Source organism: Vulpes lagopus, chromosome 11 (genome assembly GCF_018345385.1).
Source record: "Vulpes lagopus strain Blue_001 chromosome 11, ASM1834538v1, whole genome shotgun sequence".
NCBI lineage: Eukaryota > Metazoa > Chordata > Mammalia > Carnivora > Canidae > Vulpes > Vulpes lagopus.
This window is the reverse complement of record NC_054834.1, coordinates 86,294,531-86,314,745: the sequence shown is the minus strand read 5'-3', so window position 1 is coordinate 86,314,745 and position 20,215 is coordinate 86,294,531. Positions and strand designations below refer to the sequence as shown.

At 34.7% G+C, this 20,215-nt stretch overlaps 1 protein-coding gene across 1 annotated transcript in view; it reads right to left on the bottom strand.

Annotated features, from left to right (window-relative positions):
• Positions 1 to 274: 274 nt before the first annotated feature.
• The window catches only part of PSMD14 (proteasome 26S subunit, non-ATPase 14), a 103,688-nt gene continuing 83,747 nt past the window's right edge, over positions 275 to 20,215 (bottom strand). Inside the window, exons 9-12 of the mRNA XM_041722713.1 lie at positions 16,666 to 16,740; positions 13,446 to 13,571; positions 3,172 to 3,234; positions 275 to 690 (exon numbers count right to left, since the gene is read on the bottom strand). Of these exons, the coding sequence (XP_041578647.1) occupies positions 592 to 690; positions 3,172 to 3,234; positions 13,446 to 13,571; positions 16,666 to 16,740 (363 nt within the window). The 3' untranslated portion in view covers positions 275 to 591. The remainder of the gene's footprint in view (positions 691 to 3,171; positions 3,235 to 13,445; positions 13,572 to 16,665; positions 16,741 to 20,215) is intronic.

Genomic DNA, 20,215 nt, shown 5'->3' with positions numbered 1-20,215 from the left:
ATACTCCTCTGAAACCCTGGAAAGTATAATACGTTAAGATACTGACTATACGATATAAAATATGTCAACATTTTTTCTGGGTTACTCACTAATGGGGCAGCAACTCCTTAATGGCAATCATTTTACATTTGTGGAGTTTTGTTATCACGTTGATGTTTTATGTGTTATCAGATCTTACATTGCAAAGAGAAACATATCTTTGTGTGAGATTTCTAGAGCACTGTCAAATGTTATTCTGTCAATTCCACCCAGTGCCAAAAAACCTCAGGAGACATAGATTGTAAATGTATTTTATTTTGTAAGCAACAATCAAAATATATTTGTGTTACTGATTTCTTCAAATATTAAATGGGATCTTAACAAAATTTGTCCACTTTGATGTATTCTTATACAACTTTGGAATCTGCAAAGACCCTGACTAAAGAAACAGAAGTAATTGCACAACTGAGACTGAAGGTGTTACAGTGCTGCAAATGATGCCAGATGTCTTACATTTAACCAAACACACCTTCAGAGGTCCCTTGATTTTGAGCATTAGGAACAATAGAGGAATATACGCTGAAAGTATCACCAATAGCTTTTTGCATGGTTTTATTTAAATACGACAGTATCCAACATAGCTGCTAAACACTGGACAATATTTGAAGTCATAAGGACATCCACATGTTCCTCCAAATGACGTTTGGGGTCCTAAATTAAAAAAAAAGGAAAGAAAAAGAAAAAAGAACCACATTACTGATAGAAGAATTACTTAGTGTAAATAGTTGAAAGTGGTAAAGAAAGCCAAACCTAAATTTATGTTACAATTTAACTTTCCTAATATATTGTTATATTCTCAGGATTTCTAAATGTACTTAAAAATTAAGTACCTGATAAAATAATAGATTACACAATGAAAACCTGATTTACACAATCAATGCTACGACTCTGGACCAGAAATTACAAAGAGTAAAAGGAATTCTATACAGGCACAGCATCTGATTTTTTAAAAACAAAGTATAAGCATTTATAAGTGTGCATAAGCCCAAGTATGCATGCATATTTTCTGCCATTCATATTTACTGAATGTCTGAGTGGGTTCTTTACTCGAAGCAAAAATACCAATAGGTGAGAGTTCAATGTGAATTCTCTCTCATCACTTCCTCTGTAATTTTAATTTAAATTTAATTCCTGTACAATTTTGATATTTCAGAAAAGGTGCTTTAAATGGCTCAGGAAATATTCCTGGATCAAAAGTCACTGTGTGTTGTTAAAAATTTAAATACAATGTTAAGATATACATATTTTACATGTATATAATATGTATGAAATAATGGTAAGGATACATATTTCCTGCAACTATTTTGAAAAAATAGTATATCACAGAAAAGTATATAGGTACAATCTTTTAACTGAAACCTGATCGAATCTGTATTTCCAATGTCTGAGTTAAAATGAGGCTTAAAATAACATTGTAATAAATGAAGCTAAATTAGAATGCTTAATTTATGTTTATGTTTAAGGCTGAGCTGAATGGAGTATTTCAGCTAAATGTGAAAGCTTTAAAAAAAAAAAGATACATATATATATTGCACACAATAAAAAAACTCTCAATTAAAGCATTATTTTTGTATGGGTATTGCTTAAATACCCAAGACTCCTACTTAAACAAATGTTCATCAATGGAATTATTTCTTGGCTGTTCTTTTCTAAATTACAATTTCAATACATACCTGATTTCCTTAAACAATCCAGATATACAACATGCTACAAATAATTTCAAGTAACTAGACCACATATTAAATTTTCTTTATTTCAGAAATAAGCCTTAGGACACTTTAGGTGAAAGTGTCTGAGAAAGACTGGCAGGAGAAAAAGACAGTGATCTGATTCCATTACAGACAGCTTTTGCTTTTGCCACGCAATAGGCTGAACCAGTGAAGTACTAGATTTTAAAAAATGATTCTGAAGATTATTCAACTTTGCCCATTACATATTTTTCAGCTTCATTTTTATTTTAGACCTTTTATTTGTTGCTGTTAAATAAAATCTACATCGTAGCCTCAGAGTCATTTATTGCAAAAACAGTTAGTGAGTTCTATAAAGTGCAAGGCTCCAAGTCGGAGATCTAATAATTTGTATTAGACTACAATAAGTAGTGGGAAAAAGCAAGGTAACTAGATCACATAGGATGAGAGAATAAGATGAACCATACTCCATTTTGTCTGGGTAGTGTTCTAGCTGTTTTTAAATTTTAATATTCAGGGTATAGTGAGATTTAATTTTACTAAGTATGATATTTAAGTCAGACCTTTGCCCCTACTGCTCTGTTGGAGTAACTGGTTCTGTAGTGAATTGGTAACACACTTCCCTCAGTTATCTACATTACTTCTTGTGGCAGCTGGGTGATTCTTAGAGATTTCCCATCCAAGAATGGTCCTGGCCCAAACCTACATAGCTTGTGAGATGTGATGGGATCAGAGCATATGGTAGGATGGCTGAAAGCAAAGACAGCTTAGTGTCTTGCATCTGAAATATCAAGATTCTGCCAACATCAGCAATATGATAACCATGTTCCATGAAATGAAAAAAAAATGTAATCAACATTCTTTAAAAAACAGTCTAATTAATCTGTAGATTCTTTTAATTGGTTGGTGTGTTCCCCCAACCCTCAGAAAATAGGAACTAAAATATATATTTCATCTTGGAAAAGTGAAAGAGCAAATACTTAAAACCCTTTCTCCTCACTCACTATAATCCAATGGGGCTCTCAGCCTTCTCAGGAACACTACCTACATACTGAAGCCTACATATGGACAAATTGTATCATTTAAAAAAAAACTTACATATGAAATAAATCTACCATTCTGTTATCTTTACTAATAATATTATTTGAAGTGAAAATAATCTTGAAAAACTAACTCAGGACATAAGTCTCCTAATGTATATCTAGTAAATTATTTTCACTAAAGATAGTATCTCTCAGATCTATTTGTGACTTCACGACGTATGGCAAAGAGAATTTGACATCAAGTAATTCAGTGACCTTTAAAATTAACATCATATTTACAAGACAAAAGAAAAATATAGAGTGAACAAATAGGAAAAAAAATTACACTGGCCCTAAAACAGTTTTAACTCTACAAGAGCACGTTATTATGCGACTGCATAACCTATTACGGTATAGCTCACCTGCTTGCCAACATTCTTTATTGCCAGCTGTTCAGGTGTCATCTTATCTTCTTCTTCTACAGCCTGTGAATGAAACACAAAGGACAGACTTTCAAATTCTAAATTTACTTTTCCCACTGCAGAATACTCACTGAAGGCAATGGTGATCATAATTTCCATTCACAGAACCTTTTATTCAAATGACTCATGAAACAAAAAAGCAAGTTTGCTAATCTTCACAATCACCTTCAGTGTCATAAAAACTACTACCACCATCATTTTGAAAACAGACTTCAGAAATACGTAAAAGACATCGAGTATGTCAAACTGGATCACCAAATGGTAGTATTAGCCATCTGAAAACTACGACAGAATTCTTTGAGGGATGGCTACAGTGGAGGAGAGCAGTACCTGAGGCAGCTGCTTATGGCACCTTGATGATAAGCAGTCCACTCTGCCTTCTCTTCCATGCCCTACTTTCATCACACCTCTGCCCCAGTCCCATTTCTTTGTCTTCTCTTTCTTATCACCTGAACCTGTGCACACCCAGTTATCGGTTAACTATCAGCAGCTAATCGGATCAAAGGAGCTGCTGACTTTTGATCCACTTAACAAATCATATGGTTTCCTCCCTTCATAACTCTACATGTATTCAGAAAAAAATCTCACTTTTCCATAACTGATCTTTAGTAATCATGAAGAAACAGAGTCATCTGAAGTTTTCAACAGGAAAAAACTTGGATTAAAAGCCAACTTAAGTAAAATTCAATCAACCACAACAGTATATACAAACTGTTTTCTACTATTTTCAGTTAGCTATAAAATCTTGTGTATGACCATAAATCTTCTAAGCAAGTAATTACAAAATAACTACAGCATTTAGATTAGCTACCATCACTGCCTCCCTCTATCAACAATGGTACTACCATCAAACCTCTTTGTTAGAAGGAACCTCCTGAGGAGTTTGGGCATGTTTCTGTCTGAAGCCAGGGCGCTCTATCAGGTGAACTCCTGGTCTATGATTTATTCATAGTATCCAATAAATGGAAAACAAAGAAAACTGAAGGATCACCAACCTTAAGAAATAACACCACAGCACTTACCACAAATATGATTACAAAAGGGGTGAGATCGTGGGGGTGGAAAGCAGGAAACCAAAATCCCAGCGAGGGTTAGATTTGGATACTCTAAACTTAATCTCGCAGCTGCCAAATTTCTTCATGTGTGAACAATGAACATGTAGGAAATGCAATCATCAGACATTTCCCATAAACTGGGAAGTTTGGCTGCATTTCACACCTTCTTAATAGTTTTGTAAACAGAGAACTTGAAAATGAGCAAAGATGGCAAGTGTCTAATTTTATAAATGGACAAACTATCTAGAGAATTTTCCCCAGTAGAACCTGCCTAAAGAGAAAAGATGGTGAATAAGTACTGTATCTACTGATTATTAAAGGATACTTATTTACAACACATCATTAAGAAAATACATTTATGACTCATAAAACTGGAAGGAAAAATAAAAGCTAATAACATTCCAAACCTAGGGAATTCTAGAGAATATGTTCATTTTCAGAGTCAGATGTCACTATTATGCTCAGCTAGTTAAAAAAGTATTACCTAAGTGGGAAATTGCTCCTCCTGCTATCTCAATGCTTTACATATATAGAAACATGAGCAACACCTAAAAAGTTTTTCTCAATTACTTTTACAAATCATGAGACTATACCTTACCGACTTGAAAACATTATTAGATGAATGGAACGATTCAAGTAAGTTTGTACTCTGCATTCATTCAGTGTTAGTTGCTCTATGCTCATGTCAAAAACACAGTACGGTATTGGACGGAGGTAAGAATCTTGGAATCTGACTCAAAATATCAGTCAATAGACAAAATAGTTATTACAAAGTATTTTGGAGTACTGCAAATATCAAAGATGGCAGGTATGCAAAGATGAAAGTCAAAAAGCATTTAAAGCACTGATCTTATTTAAAAGGTTAAATAGAATGTGAAAAGCACTAACTTAATTTTAAAAATCTTTTACATCATTTAACCACTTTACCAATTAGTTTTTCCATTTCCAATAATTAAAAGAGAGAGTTCACAAACTCTTTGAGAAGTGCAGATGGTAAAAAGTACTCTCAGCCATAGATGCCATCTGGAAAATGAGGAGCAGCTGTAGATTTAGGCATATACTAAGGTTGCAAACCCCCATGACAAAGAATAAGCACATCTCTTTCATTCTAAGATAGACCAGATCAGACCCAATCATCACATCGAACCCCTAAATATTTTCTTCACTTACCTAAGTCACCTATATCTCATCTACCATCTGGGCAAGACCAGTCTTCATTCATAGTTCTAATCTGGCTAGTCACCAGGAAATATTAAGAAATGGTAGCAGCAGAAACAAATGAAATTCAGGCACAGGCAGTGTCCTCACTAGGGGAACTTCTGTGTTTATGGCAACTTCTGTGATTTGGCATCAAATTTTGCTTTTGCATTCATGCTCTTCGGTTTACTCAACCAACAAAAAAGCACTGAAAATGTTTGTGGCTATTCACACTAGAAACGTTTTTAACAGTTTATCAACAAAGACCCCCAGATGGCTATCCCATCATGCACGGTCTGCACAGTTCTAAGAAATTCCTAGAATTTGGCCTGTTATGTTATCATAATCCCATCAGACGTACCCCCATCTTAAAGAGGCTTTTATGAAACCCAATTAACTTCATTCTCTGTCTTCTGGTAATGGTCAAATTTCTTAAATGGAAAACCTTTATCTCAAATTCTACCATTTAATTTTCCCTTCAACAGATACGGACTGGATTCTCTGCACTTCATTAACACCTTTTTAAGGATCTCCACCAGGTAAATTTCAACAAACTCCGTTTTCTTGAACTTTCTGAACACCTTTAAGAGTTTCTCCAATACCTGTTTTCTCTTCTAATCCTTCAACCTCTCTGGTTTTATGATGTCATGTCTCTCATTCCACTTCCTACTTCTCTGGTCCTTGGGAGGCTTCTTTTTCCCTTGAAATGTTAACTTTCTTCACTCTATAACATGCCATGCTCCCATTTAAGGACATGCTTTCTAAATTTCTAAAAATTACCATAAAAAATATGGTAATTTCTTTCACCATTAAACAAGCTCTGCACTAGTGAATGTTAAGATAATGCACGTCACTTTTTTCCTGATTTTCTGTGAAGTCGATGAAGTCAATCTTAGTATATGACTATATAACCGAAAATCACATTACTAGGTTAAGGTGGTAGAGAATGAGTTTAAAGAAACGACTTTTATAAAACGTACTTGGGAAAGCAAAATTAACAAACATGAAACAATTAGAAATCTGAGACAGGATAAGATGTGTGAGTATGGAGAACATAAAATTGGCTTTCCTACCACTATCAGTATATTAATTTACTGAATCCTTAAAACATCCCAGTGAAGTAGTTAATCTACATTTTACTTAAGCAGAAATTAGGCACTCCCCTCCTTTTAAGGAACTATATGTTAATTCCAGGAATACTTCTATTATAAAAAAAAAAAAATATTTCTAACACTCCTTTTGGAATAGCTTATAACATTCCAGTACATTCTATACCTGTCCTCAACAGAATTTTCATTTTATATATTTAATATTCACTCGTTCTGAATAAGATAGTTTTTGCTCTTCAAGGAGCTCATATTTGGGCTTTACTTGCCTATAAATCTCAAACTGCAATGCAGAATGAAATATACAAAAATGGAGCGTGCACAAAGAATGATGCAGACACATTTAGCCATACGGCCAATAAGCAATGTGACTTCAACTGTACTATCTCCAAAGACCTTGAAGCAACATTCATGACAATTTAGGAAATGATTAGATTAGTTTTTAATGACACATCCTGAATAATAATTAAGCCAAATCCATGATTTAATAAGTGGCCTGAATAGCGTATAAGTTCTTTCTAAAAATCTTACAGGGAATTCAATTTTAAAGTGTAATTACACAAAACAGGGACACATAATAAAGATCCTATGTTTGCGTATGCACACATAATAGAAATTATAGTTCAGCTTGTTGGAAAAACTTCTATGGCAGAATCTATTTGAACCTACCCAACATTTCTCTTCTCCTTCTTCTTTGGTAATATAACCCTGATTCTATTAAAGACAGTGATGTTCCTAGGTAAAAGACCACACTATACAGCCTTTCTCAAAGCAAAGTGTGTCCACTTGAGTTCTGCCAATGAAATATAGTCAGAAGTGCTGCTGGGTAGGACTTACGAAAAGGATTGTGAAAGGAACTGATTTAGCTGGGAAGTATTCCCCCCTTTTGCCCTACCTTTTTTACCTGTTGCTGGGAACTCAGATGGGATGCTAAAGCTCTAGCAATGACCCTGAATCATGAGGATATCTACAGGATGGAAGCCAATAAAATGGTAGTGGAGCAAAAGATAGAAGGACTCTGGGTCTGGGTCACCTGGGTGGTTCAGTCCATTGAGCATCCGACTCTTTGTTTCGGCTCAGGTATGATCTCAAGGTTGTGAGACAGAGCCCTGTGTGAGACTTCGTGTTCAGCTCAGAGTCTGCCTGAAATTCTACCTCTGCGACCTCCTCCCACATGCTCACGTGCATGCTCTCTCTCAAATAAATAAATAAATCTTTACCAAAAGGAAAAAAAAAAGGAAGCTATCTGGGTCCATGATGACTTCAAAGTTTCATACTGGCCTTGAGTTGCAAGAGACCTACACTTCTATCTTGAGGAAACCATTGCCTCTTTAAGCTAACACAATCTTAGATATAAGTAACACCCGGTTAATGCAAAAACTGAAAATAATTTAAGATTTACCTAAAATATATCATTCCCCTACTTTCTACCCTTGAGCAGACAGTGTTATCAACATAGTATGTTGAGATAAATGTGAGATAGGTATCTTTGAAAAGAGAAGGTAACACAGTAGGAACTTTTCATATTGTTCTACAACTTAATTTTTTATATAATAGCAAGTTGTAAATATTTCTCTAAGTTGGTACTTGTAGAATTTTATTCATAATAAACCTTTAAAAGAGAACATGTTAAAAATTTATATGCATTTAAAATTGAAAGATGGCCTCCAAAAATGTTATGTCACTTTACTTACCCACCAGTGACGCATTTTGCCAAACTGTTTTTTATATTTGAAAGAAAAAAAATTCTACTTATAATTTTTTTCTTTGACCATTTAATAAGGTTGAACTTTTTCCCCCATGTTTATATGCCATTTGTCTTCAGTTTTCTAGCTGTTTTGTCAAAATTATTAATTTTTAAAACAATTTTATAGGGATTATTTGGATATTACACAGTTTTTGGATACTAGCCCTTTCTCTGTTACCAGTACAAGTATTTTCTCCCAGTCTGACTCCTAACAAGCATTCAATAAATGTTATTATTTTTATTGCAGATAAACTTTACTGTCAAGTTATCAAAACTTTAAAACCTCATTGATATTCTTACTAGCATTAAAGTAATCTTTCGAAAACTTGACATTAGCTTTACAATATTGAATCTCCCTATTTGGAAACAAAGGAATCTATTCACAATTGTTTTTAGTATTATTCAAATAAGTCATACACATTTATACATTTATTTCTTATGGTAATTATTTCTAAGTATTTTGTAATTTTGGATGCTGTGACATGATTTGCCTATTATATTTTTCAACTGGTTTCAGCCTATGTAACTGCTTGGTTACGACCTACATAATTCTCTATTGTAACAATTCTAACAGTTTTCTAGTTTAGTCTCTTAGGTTTCTGTTTGATTGCAAACATATCCTATCATAGTTAAATAATGATAATCTGTCCTGGTTTCCCCAATATTTACATTTTATTTTGTTTTTCTTATCTTATTGCACTAGCATAAAACATTTTCCTACTTAAAATAGCTACTCTAGTAAACCAAATGCAATCATATAATTATGCTTTATATGTAAAAAAATATATTTATATATAAAAAATGTACCTGAATTTTCTTTCAGGTTACAGAGCAGGCACTATTTCTATCTGAAAGGCAAACTGTCAGAAATCAGAATTTACAGGCTACATGTTTGAAAACAAGGCAAATTTTTATGTCTCTATGTTATTCTTAAAATACTCTTCTACAATTCATTTTTCACTTCCACATTCACTTACAAATATGCAATCAAATATTATCAATAATTTAAAATTTGATGCAATCTTAGCATGAATAAATTAGGAGATCTGGAATAACAGAGTGTGGGTGTTGTAGTTCAGTAATTAGGGAAATCATGACTAGTAATGAAGCAGAATCTCTGTGTGGAATTCAGACTTGAAATAGAAAAGTTGGGACAAAGGAATTTAATTATTTTCTAATCTTCTTTCACTTTAGGAGCTAACTGGCACCTAACGGTAATTACCTTAGTTTAAAACACCAACCAATTAAAAAGAATACTACGAAGAATTGGTAGCATGGGCCTTTCTTTTTATATTTTAAGTGTTACTAAAAACTCCACCACATTCTCTTTCAATCACAGAGGGAATTACATTCTCAAATTTGGACTCCTTCATATCACAGCTTACACATTGTTTTCATTTTATAACCAAACCTTACAAGTTTTTGAGTACTACAGAGATTTTTTAAAACTGTAAAATAGGAAAAACTTCTGTGGATGGGCAGCAGTAACCATAAATAGGTTATTTCCTGGCAGTGGTACCAATATGAATTTACTTAAACTTGCAATGTTACAGAGAAATGAAAGCCATTCCTACAGTCTGCTGAATAATATTACTTAAGTCACTAATGTATAAAAGGTTAATAACTGTTCTAAGTATGATAAACTACTTCTCTCTCTTTAATATCACAATATGAAAACATATACTAGAAACATTATAAAGAATTTTTCCCCCTATAATCTAGAATCAACCGAGATTTCCAGCTGGAACACTACATATAAATCAGGGCATGCTCTTCAAAGCCAGACCCAATTCTGTTGGAATTTGTTTGTATGGGCCCATCAACATTTTTTCAAATCTAAGCTCTCTCCAGAGACTTCCTGCTACACGTGGCAAATTTTATACACTGTCTCTTGGCTAATATTTATTTTGGTAAGATGTGTTTAATGTAAAAAGAGAAATATTACTTTTTGGTGTGACAACCAACATCAATTTTAACTGTCTCCAAAATCTTAAGCTCTAGCCTCTACCATAATTTTTAGCCCTATATTTCCAATGCTTGTTTAAAATAGAATTCTATCTCCTTTCTCAATCCTTCAACTTCTAAAAATTGGAAAATTTTAACAGTACTAACATACTTATAGTCACCTTGGCAGGGAACCCTGAATTCATCCTTGATCCTCCTCCTCCTTTTACTTCATCCATCCAATGGGTGCCATGTTTTATTTGGTTACTGATGCCTCTGTTCCCAATGCCACTGCAGTAAAACAGGTACCTAATACCCTTTGCTTAGGTAACAATAAGCTTCTAAACAGAACCTCCATTTCGCGGGGCAACCCCGGTGGCTCAGCGGTTTGGCGCCACCTTCGGCCCGGGGCGTGATCCTGGAGTCCCACAACTGGGATCAGGTCCTACGTCGGGCTCCCTGCATGGAGCCTGCTTCTCCCTCTGCCTGTGTCTCTGACTCTCTCTGTCTCTCATAAATAAATAATCTTTAAAAAGTAAAATGCTGTTATCTCTAAGACAGCATCCTAGGACTCTCACGACTAAAAGCAAGTGCCTTTGAATTTCTACAGGACTTCAGTATGATTGGACTTTTCTAGGGCAGTGTTTGCTAACTTCTAACTTGTATACAAATCTCCTGGAAATCTTTTTTTTTTTTTTTTTTAAGGAAGCCAACTCAAACCTTCTGAGATTAGCTTAGAAAGCCGTAAGACTTTTTTTTTTTTAATTTTTTTATGATAGTCACAGAGAGAAAGAGAGAGAGAGAGAGAGAGGCAGAGACACAGGCAGAGGGAGAAGCAGGCTCCATGCACCGGGAGCCCGATGTGGATTCGATCCCCGGTCTCCAGGATCGCGCCCTGGGCCAAAGGCAGGCGCCAAACCGCTGCGCCACCCAGGGATCCCTGGAAATCTTGATAAAATGTAGATTCTCATCCAGTAGGTATGAGCACCTGCATTTCTAACAAGACGCCAGGTGATACTGACACAGCTGGACTGTGGACACATTGAATGTGTGTGTCAAGGAACACACCAATTCTGGTTCATTTGTGAACTATTTTTTACTGACTCTGCTTTCCTATAAATGAAGGAAAGATCCCTGTTTCCCACTGCAACTTGTATAGGAGATATCCAATAAACATTTGAAAAAAAACAAAAACAAAAACAAAAACAGTGTATAATCTGTATGTTTTATAAACTACAGGCTGTCAATACATTAATGGGTTGTAAGCTATATGTATGTATATATAATATGCATATATAATTGAAACAATAAAATTGAGTTAAATGGGAAAAAACAGTATCATATGTAATAAGGGTAAATATTATTTTATAAAACTTTTGTTGCTATATACACACATATACACTTGCATGTACTGGGTCAAAATGTAAAATCTATTCTTCATGTGGGTTTTTGGTCAAGAAAGCTGGAAAATATGTGTTATGGGTTGAATCATGGCGTCCCCCCCACACACACACACACAATATTTTGAAATCCTAACCTTAGTTAGACATTGGAGTTAAGCTGTCACAAACTGAAGAAAGCCTGGGACTAGCTTCAGAGGGAGCACAGCCCTCCTAATACCTTGATTTTGGACTTATAGCCTCGATAATCATGATGGAATGTATTTGTTTTAAAACACCCAGTTTAGGGCAGCCCGGGTGGCTCAGCGGTTTAGCAACACCTTTGGCCTGGGGTGTGTTCCTAAAAACCAGGGACTGAGTCCCATGTAGGGCTCCCTGTATCGAGCCTGCTTCTCCCTCTGCCTATGTCTCTGTCTCTCTCTCTCTCTCTCTCTGTGTCTCTCATAAATAAATAAATAAAATCTTTAAAAACAAAACAAAACAAACAAAAAAACCCACAGCCCTTGGATGGGGTTTGTTTGTTATGACAGCCCTTGGAAACTAATACAACACAGAAGATACATTTTAAGTCGTAGCTCAAGTATTTTTTTTTTCAATTTCAGAATTGTAAAAGAATATAAAGTTATGAACGAAAATATTATGGCCACATGTATTTTAGCCCACAATAAATATTTCCACAATAAATATATTCTACAAAATATAACTTTTTAAACATCCTCATATAAAGTGATTGCCCCTAGTTATTCTTCATTACATCATCTTATTTATTTCTTATAGCATCAATCACAATATATTTTTATACTGTGTTTTTTTGTTTATTCTGTTTTCCCTACCAGAAAATAAGTTCTGTGAAGACAACTCTTGCTTCTTACCATATCCCCAGTGCCTGGCACATAGCAGGTTTTCAACAGACACTTATTAAATGAAAAAAAGAAAAGTTCATAAACTAAACTACATACAGAAGTATTAAATGCTATTGTTATTATCCTATATCTTCTTGTTTCTCTTTCCCTTCCAAGAAAATGCCCTCCGATAATGAAGAAATTTCAAATGTAAAACTATTTTATACAGTCTATAATAGGATTGGCAAACTACAGCCCATAGGCCAAATGTAGCCAGCTACTTGTTTTATTAAATAAAGTTTTGCTGAAACACAGGTTCACTCACTCCATTATTTATTGTCTAAGTCTCCTTTTTTTTTTAATTTTTATTTATTTATGATAGTCACACAGAGAGAGAGAGACAGAGAGACAGAGAGAGAGGCAGAGACACAGGCAAAGGGAGAAGCAGGCTCCATGCACCGGGAGCCCGACGTGGGATTTGATCCCGGGTCTCCAGGATCGCGCCCCAGGCCAAAGGCAGGCACCAAACCGCTGCGCCACCCAGGGATCCCAAAGATTTATTTTTATTTATTTATGATAGACATAGAGAGCGAGAGAGAGAGAGAGGCAGAGGGAGAAGCAGGCTCCATGCCAGGAGCCCGATGCAGGACTTGATCCTGGGACTCCAGGATCGCACCCTGGGCCAAAGGCAGGCGCGAAACCGCTGCGCCATCCAGGGATCCCCCTAAGTCTACTTTTATACTATGACAGCAGAGTTGAATAGCTGCCAACAGACTGGATGACCTGCAAAGTCCAAAATATTTAATCTGATCTATAAAACAGGCCACTCTATTTTTAACTATATATATATTTATGCCATGTTTTGCATCTAATCACACGTATTCCAAAAATTATAAGTAAAAAATATTGGAAGTAACTTTCACCTTATTGTAATTCTTGGCTAATTCCAACATCTCTTTTACCACTGATTCATTATGTTTACAGTGTTCACTGTAGTCTTGAAGTGTCAAACCTTCCATCCAACTCTTCTTATGCAAATTTAGCAACATCTAAAAAAAAAAAAAAGAAAGAAAGAAAAAGTAATTATTTTCCTGTATGGAGGATACTTCCTTCATTTGTCTTAAGAAACAATTTCACCAAAAAACCTTCAGAATTAATGAGCTTAAAATTGAATTTTATTAACTTAAACTCGAATAAGGATTCTCCTAAATTTATATTAATAAAACCTAAGGAGTATTCTAACACCATGTATTTGCTGTCCTTCTGCCTCAAAGGCTATTTTCCTTATCTTTGCATGGTTTATGTTTCTCATTTCCTTAGAGATAGATGCCTTTCCCCACCATCCTGTATAAAAAAGTCACCTCATACTATCTTAAACATCTGTCTTCCCTTAACCTGCCTTATTATTTTTATAATACTATCAACACTTGAAATTTGTTTTATTATTGCATTTCTCTCACTTTGAAAAAAAAAAAGAGTAGTTTTGCCCTATTGATTTTAAGATCACCAAGATGTAGATTCAATAATACCTTATATATCATAACAGACATTCAATAAACATTTGTTGAATGCACAAATGAATGAATGAGTATGTGAAGCTACTATGTTACATACAAGGTCTCCAATACTTCCATAGCCCAGCTTTCGAAGTCCATAGTAAGGAGGTAAATGCCTCATTTACTGAATGACTTCATTTAAATCTTTCTGAGCCTCAATTTACATATCTAGGAAGTAAGGGCTCATACTAAATACTCTCCAAGTTTCTTTTCTAGTATTCCATCTGTAATTTTTAAAATGAAAACTTCATTACTGTCAGAATGAAAAGTCATGAAACTGGGTAAGAAATCACAACTTTGTCCAGTCTGTAATCAAATCAGCAAACTGGAATCAGATCACAGAATTAAACACCTTAGTTCACTGTTTCTCAAACTGGACTCATCCTGAGTATATTTTTCTTGAAGTTCCTAGGTTTTCAAGTTTAGAGTCTTAAGAGAGTTTTTCTTAGACTTATAACTCTATAAATGTTCTCTAGTTGAAATTGAATTTCTTTAAAAGACTGAAAAATATTTTGTAAACAAAAAATAGCTGTTGCTTTTACTGTTAGAACCAGTATATTTTGTGAGATCAACAACTCATGATCTGAAGATACAGCTAGAAGTGTCAAGTTTAGTTAAGAAAAACTGCTCCACTTGCTTAGAATTTTGCAGTTATATCTCATACAAAGTTTTGTCTTTTTTTTTTTTTTGTATGCTAGAGAATATGCTGCATGTCAAAAATTACCTGAGACCGCAAGACACAAAGCTCCAAATTCCTACATTCCCATTCAGGGGCCCAGAGGGACAAGAGTAGTTTACCAAAAACTGAAAAAAGCCTGCACAAGTAACTCCAATTTCTTTGCTTTTCATCTTCTCCACTGAGAAGTATTCTAGAAAATATATCTTCGGGAAATTTTGGTGCAGCTGCAACTATATATGTTACAAAGGTACCTATAATTAAGAACTGAATTTTCCTACCACTTCAAAAGCAAAGTTCTCACAGAGCATGTGGATATTCCTATCATGGATAAAGAAGGATTCCATTGTTACCCTTGAGTTAAGTCTGAAGGTAAGTATATAGCTTGGGATAAGAGTAAAGGCAGGGCTTCTGGTACTATAAAAGCTCCTCAACTGAGCTACTAGGAGCATAATCATATCATTAATTAACTTATATAGGTATTTATGTGTGTATGTTTTATGCCAAGAATAGTAGCTAAATTTTAGGGGCATCAAAAAGGGGGAAAGGTTGATTTAACCAGCCAGATATTTCCAAACAGATATTAGACTGATAAAGTATTTATGTACGTGAATAAACTTTTCAGTTTGTATCTGACTGGTGATCCTTTTCACGGTCTGTACCTATTCTATAAAAATTAAAAATAAGTGTTAAAAATATATTTCAATCTATCAACTAAATCTATCACAGCAGATACAATCTTTGGGACATAGGCAAGCAGCTGGAAGAAAGCTTTATGGCTGTGTCCCCCCTTGGGCCAAGGAAGAACGGGTGGGCTCCTGTAGACCCTCACTCCTCATCATGCTCAAGGTGAGTTTACTGGTGGCTCTGACCTTTTAAAACATGGTTTATAAAACTTAAAAAAAAAAACAGAATTCTTCTTTCAAAATCTTATACAGTACATTCTTCCCCACAATATATAAATGACATTAAAAATGGAGGCCATCTGGTTGAAAGACGAGGCAATATGGACAGCTCAACTTATTCTACTTCCCAGTTATCTCATGTATTAGAATCCCCTTCTAAGGCATCTTTATGAGGAACAGTTTTGATCAGTTAAGAAAGGTCTTATTTACTACTGATTACTTACCCTGTTTGGACTTGAGAATCACATAGGAACCAGAACTTACTGGCTAGCAATAGTACTCGATGTTTTTAAAAATTATTTTAAGTCTTTATCAGAGAGAAATACAAAAAGCTAATTTGGAAGATGACTAATTGTAATAGTAAAGAAAAAAAAGCAGCTCAGATTGTAATTTCAAAATGCAAGAGGCAGACTTAAAATATGTGGCATTAGATGAAATAATTCTAAAATAGTAGAAACAAAAGAATGCTAACCCACCAAGGTACTAGGTAGTTTTTAAGGTAACCAAATTTAAAAACTGCCTAGTATAAAAAGCGGTAAGAATCTAGCTTTAAATATCTAAAACACTACTACCTTTTGATTAAAATTTCCCTTTTGATTCACCTTTAGTTTACCCTATGAAAAAAGGTACTTTTTAAGTACTATGCAATTACAATCTCATTTATTCCTTTCAAATTTGGAAAGTTCCAAAAAGGCATTTTATTGGAAAAAGATAATCAGAAAAACACAGAATGAGGAGAAAGATTTTTGTAATTAATCATAAAATCAAACAGAAATGTTTGTTTCCTACTTATTCTCTTGTTTTAGCACCTACCAATAAGGTAAAATATCTTCCAATATGTCCAATAAAATATTCCTTTATGTTCCCACAATTCATTAGGAATGAAAAAATATTTGAACTCATCAATGAAAGAAATCAACAATTCAAACTCAAATATACTAGGTAATAGTTTAAATGGTCTGAAAAAGGATTTCCCCCCTCTCTCTAATATAAAAATTTAACTTACCTTCTGTTCCAGTTCATTTTTCCGATAGTTAATAGTAATGGAGTAATAGTGTCTGTTTAGTCCATGAATTAATGCCTAAATGATTAAAGATTAGATAAATGATTAGATAAAGGACAAATTAACATTTTTGCATGTAAAAAATAAGTTTGAAACCACTGACCAAACTTATCTTCTAAAAAAAGGCTTTAACCTAAATAAAGATTAAATGAAAAAAATTTTTTTTTCTTCACTACAAGTTTAGAAGTGAGGTTTAGAGGTATGGGTCATATATTCTTCAAAATATCATGCACAGCAGCACAAATTCCACAGTTTCAGTAGTCTTGCTCAGAGTCAGAGATAGGGTCTGACCCCATCATAATCTAAATTATAAATTAATTATTCATAATTTATAAATAATAATAATTTAAAAGTCTGATTTTACAATATCCGGGGAGGCACTTTGTTACTTCAAAAGAAAAGCCTAATATTTAGTCATAATAATACACTTATTTTTTCACCCATGATTTAATGTTGGATCTCCCTTTTTTCTTAATTCAATTCTAATAGATTCAAATAATTGTGTCCCACATATGTCTCCAAATTAACAAAGTGAAGCTGGTTCTTTATTGGGTCTATTTATATTTACTTCATGATCTTAACCAGTGACAGGCAATCTCACTAACCAGAATTTTTTCCACCGCACTTGACTTCTAAGACAAACAGGCAGATCATAATAAAAATTTAAGCTAATGACATGGCTTTATTAAGAAACAATAACCCTGCCTGTGATGAAATCCATTCACAACTGCTCAAATATTGAACTCTGGCAACAGATGTACAAATGTGGTTCAGAATGGTACTCTGGGGGACCCTATCAACCCAGAAAGACATGATAGTACAGAAATACACCTTGGAGTTATTTTCCACAAGTATAAAAACAATAAGGGCTTTACGGTTAGCTCAAATATGAAGATAAAGCTAACCAAAACCACCACTCCACTCTCTATTTATTGGATTTTTATAGCGAAGGCGTTAAGGTGTTGAGGTAAAAGAAGTAGGCCTAGAAGGAGGAAACATTTAGTGAGTATCCAGTATCTGCTTTACCTATTAGGTCTTCTAACCTTCCTAACAACTCAGTAAGGTAGGCTGATTCCATTTGTATTTTGATAGATGAAGAAAATATGACTCAAATCTTAATTTGTCCCAGTTTTTTTTTTTAATTTTTAATTTTTATTTATTTATGATAGTCACAGAGAGAGAGAGAGAGGCAGAGACACAGGCGGAGGGAGAAGCAGGCTCCATGCACCGGGAGCCCGATGTGGGATTCGATCCCGGGTCTCCAGGATCGCGCCCTGGGCCAAAGGCAGGCGCCAAACCGCTGCGCCACCCAGGGATCCCCTGTCCCAGTTTTATATAGCAAGGCAAAGGTGGGATTTGAACCCAAGTATTTCTGACTCCAAAGCCCATATTTTTTCTACCGTAGTATGCTACAGTGTATCTTAGAAATTCTTGGATTAAGTCTTTATACTTTAAAGGATCAGGATAAAAACAAAACATAGGCAGTCTTATTTTAAAACTCTGCTAGCAAAAAAATCACTCCACCAAGTACTGTAACATTTTAGATATGTATCTGTAACAATCCATTCCTATCCTAACATCTGCTATAATAAAATGGTTGATGTACAAAATTAAAGTACTAAGTATATCTATTAAACCCTTATCCATCTCAATAATCATCAGGAGTAGTGAATCAAATTTCAGTGCTCAGAAATGCTGTGATCAAGTAGAATTAATCCAGGTTTTCCTTAATATGTACTCATATTTACATAAATTAGGAAGTGTATCCCCTGGGTGGAAGAATTAGAGAAGGTACCTAGTCCTCCCAGTGGATAAAGCCTGACTGGAGAGTGAAACTTGCACTAGATTTCAGTTACTAACTGCCCCCTCATCGAAGCACCTTTGTGCAATGCCCTAACTACATAATTCTCCATAGCAGCCATAAAGCTAGTAAGGGCTATCTGTGGCCAATAAATACAGAAATAAACCAATGGGCCCAGAGTCCACATTCTGGAGATTAACTACACTGCTCAAATAGATACAGTTTGGTATTTGAAGGCAATTACCTATACTTGATTTTTAATGACATCATTTAGATAATAGCAGTTAAGACTAACATGGGCAGCATGAAAGATCAGCAGGTATAATTATTTTAAAAATATGTAAGTTTAAATAAAAGGATATCCTCAAGCAGTCTTCCAATTTCACTTACTCACCTGCTGTGTACCCCCAGTACATTCCAAATCACAAGTAAATTGGCCAAGTACAGGCCTCCCTCTACATGAGCCCAAAAAACACAGCCTTGGTGAATAACAAATTCTCTCAAATTAACCAATTTAGTTGACAAGTTGAGGCAGCATATGCCAAACAGAAGATTAGTTTTATCAAGAGGGAGAACTAACCTTTTGGAGGAGTCAAACTGCAAATTAAGCAGAATATACTAGCAAATGCCATAGCATGTCAGGCAGATCAAGGAGAAAGTTATATAGCTAGGAAATTTCTTAAAATATCATTACTTAACTTTTTAATTTACACTTAACAAACATATGATGGACTTAGGAAAATTCAGGCAATTCTTCATTAAAACAGGATTATGTTCGCAACTCATTCACACTAATTGGCTATTTAAAATTTGCAACAGTTTCTCATAGACGCATTCTTATAGTTTGATTCTTTTCTATAATATTATATACCGTGGGCTAAATAAGCTTTCAGTGGCTGACCTGGGAAACCAGTCACCTTCTATAGCCCTGTTTCTAGGACAGTATGTTTTAAATTCACTAAAAGCGGTGAGGCTTATTTATTTACTTCTTGCATATCCTGACCCTTGTTTTCTTTGCTCAAACCCTGCCAATCATTGAAGAAGGAAGTTCTGCCTAGGTTGGTACTCATTTTCAGTCTAAGGGCCTATTTTAGATAAAGGATGGTTTGGAGGACCACAGACAAAGGGGAGTTTTAAGATCCTGCTGATTAACTTCTTGGTTATTTCTATGCTGTTTTAGTTAATCTGTAGAAATTCATCATTTTGTTAGTATGACAAATCCAAAACACTTAAGTCTACAAATAATCATTACAGTGAAATCAACTTCAAAATCAATCACTATTTGAATGATTTATCCTACTGTATTTACTCATTCATGTGATCTAGATATATCTTTGAGAGACCAGATACTTAATCCCAATGAATGTTCAGATTGGCTAAACCATTATAGCATAAATCACAGTGAGAAGGAAAAGTAAAAAACTTATAACAATAGTGATGTGGGATGTCTAGGTGGATCAGCGGTTGAGCATCTGCCTTCGGATCAGAGTAATCCCAGAGTCCCAGGATCAAGTCCCACATCGGGCTCCCTGTAGGGGGCCTGCTTCTCCCTCTGCCTCTGCCTCTGCCTATGCCTATGCCTCTGCCTCTCTCTGTGTCTCTCATGAATAAATTTTTTAAAAATCTTAAAAAACAAACAAACAGTAGTGATGTATGAGCAAAGGTGGTAGAAACGGAATAAAAATATAAATA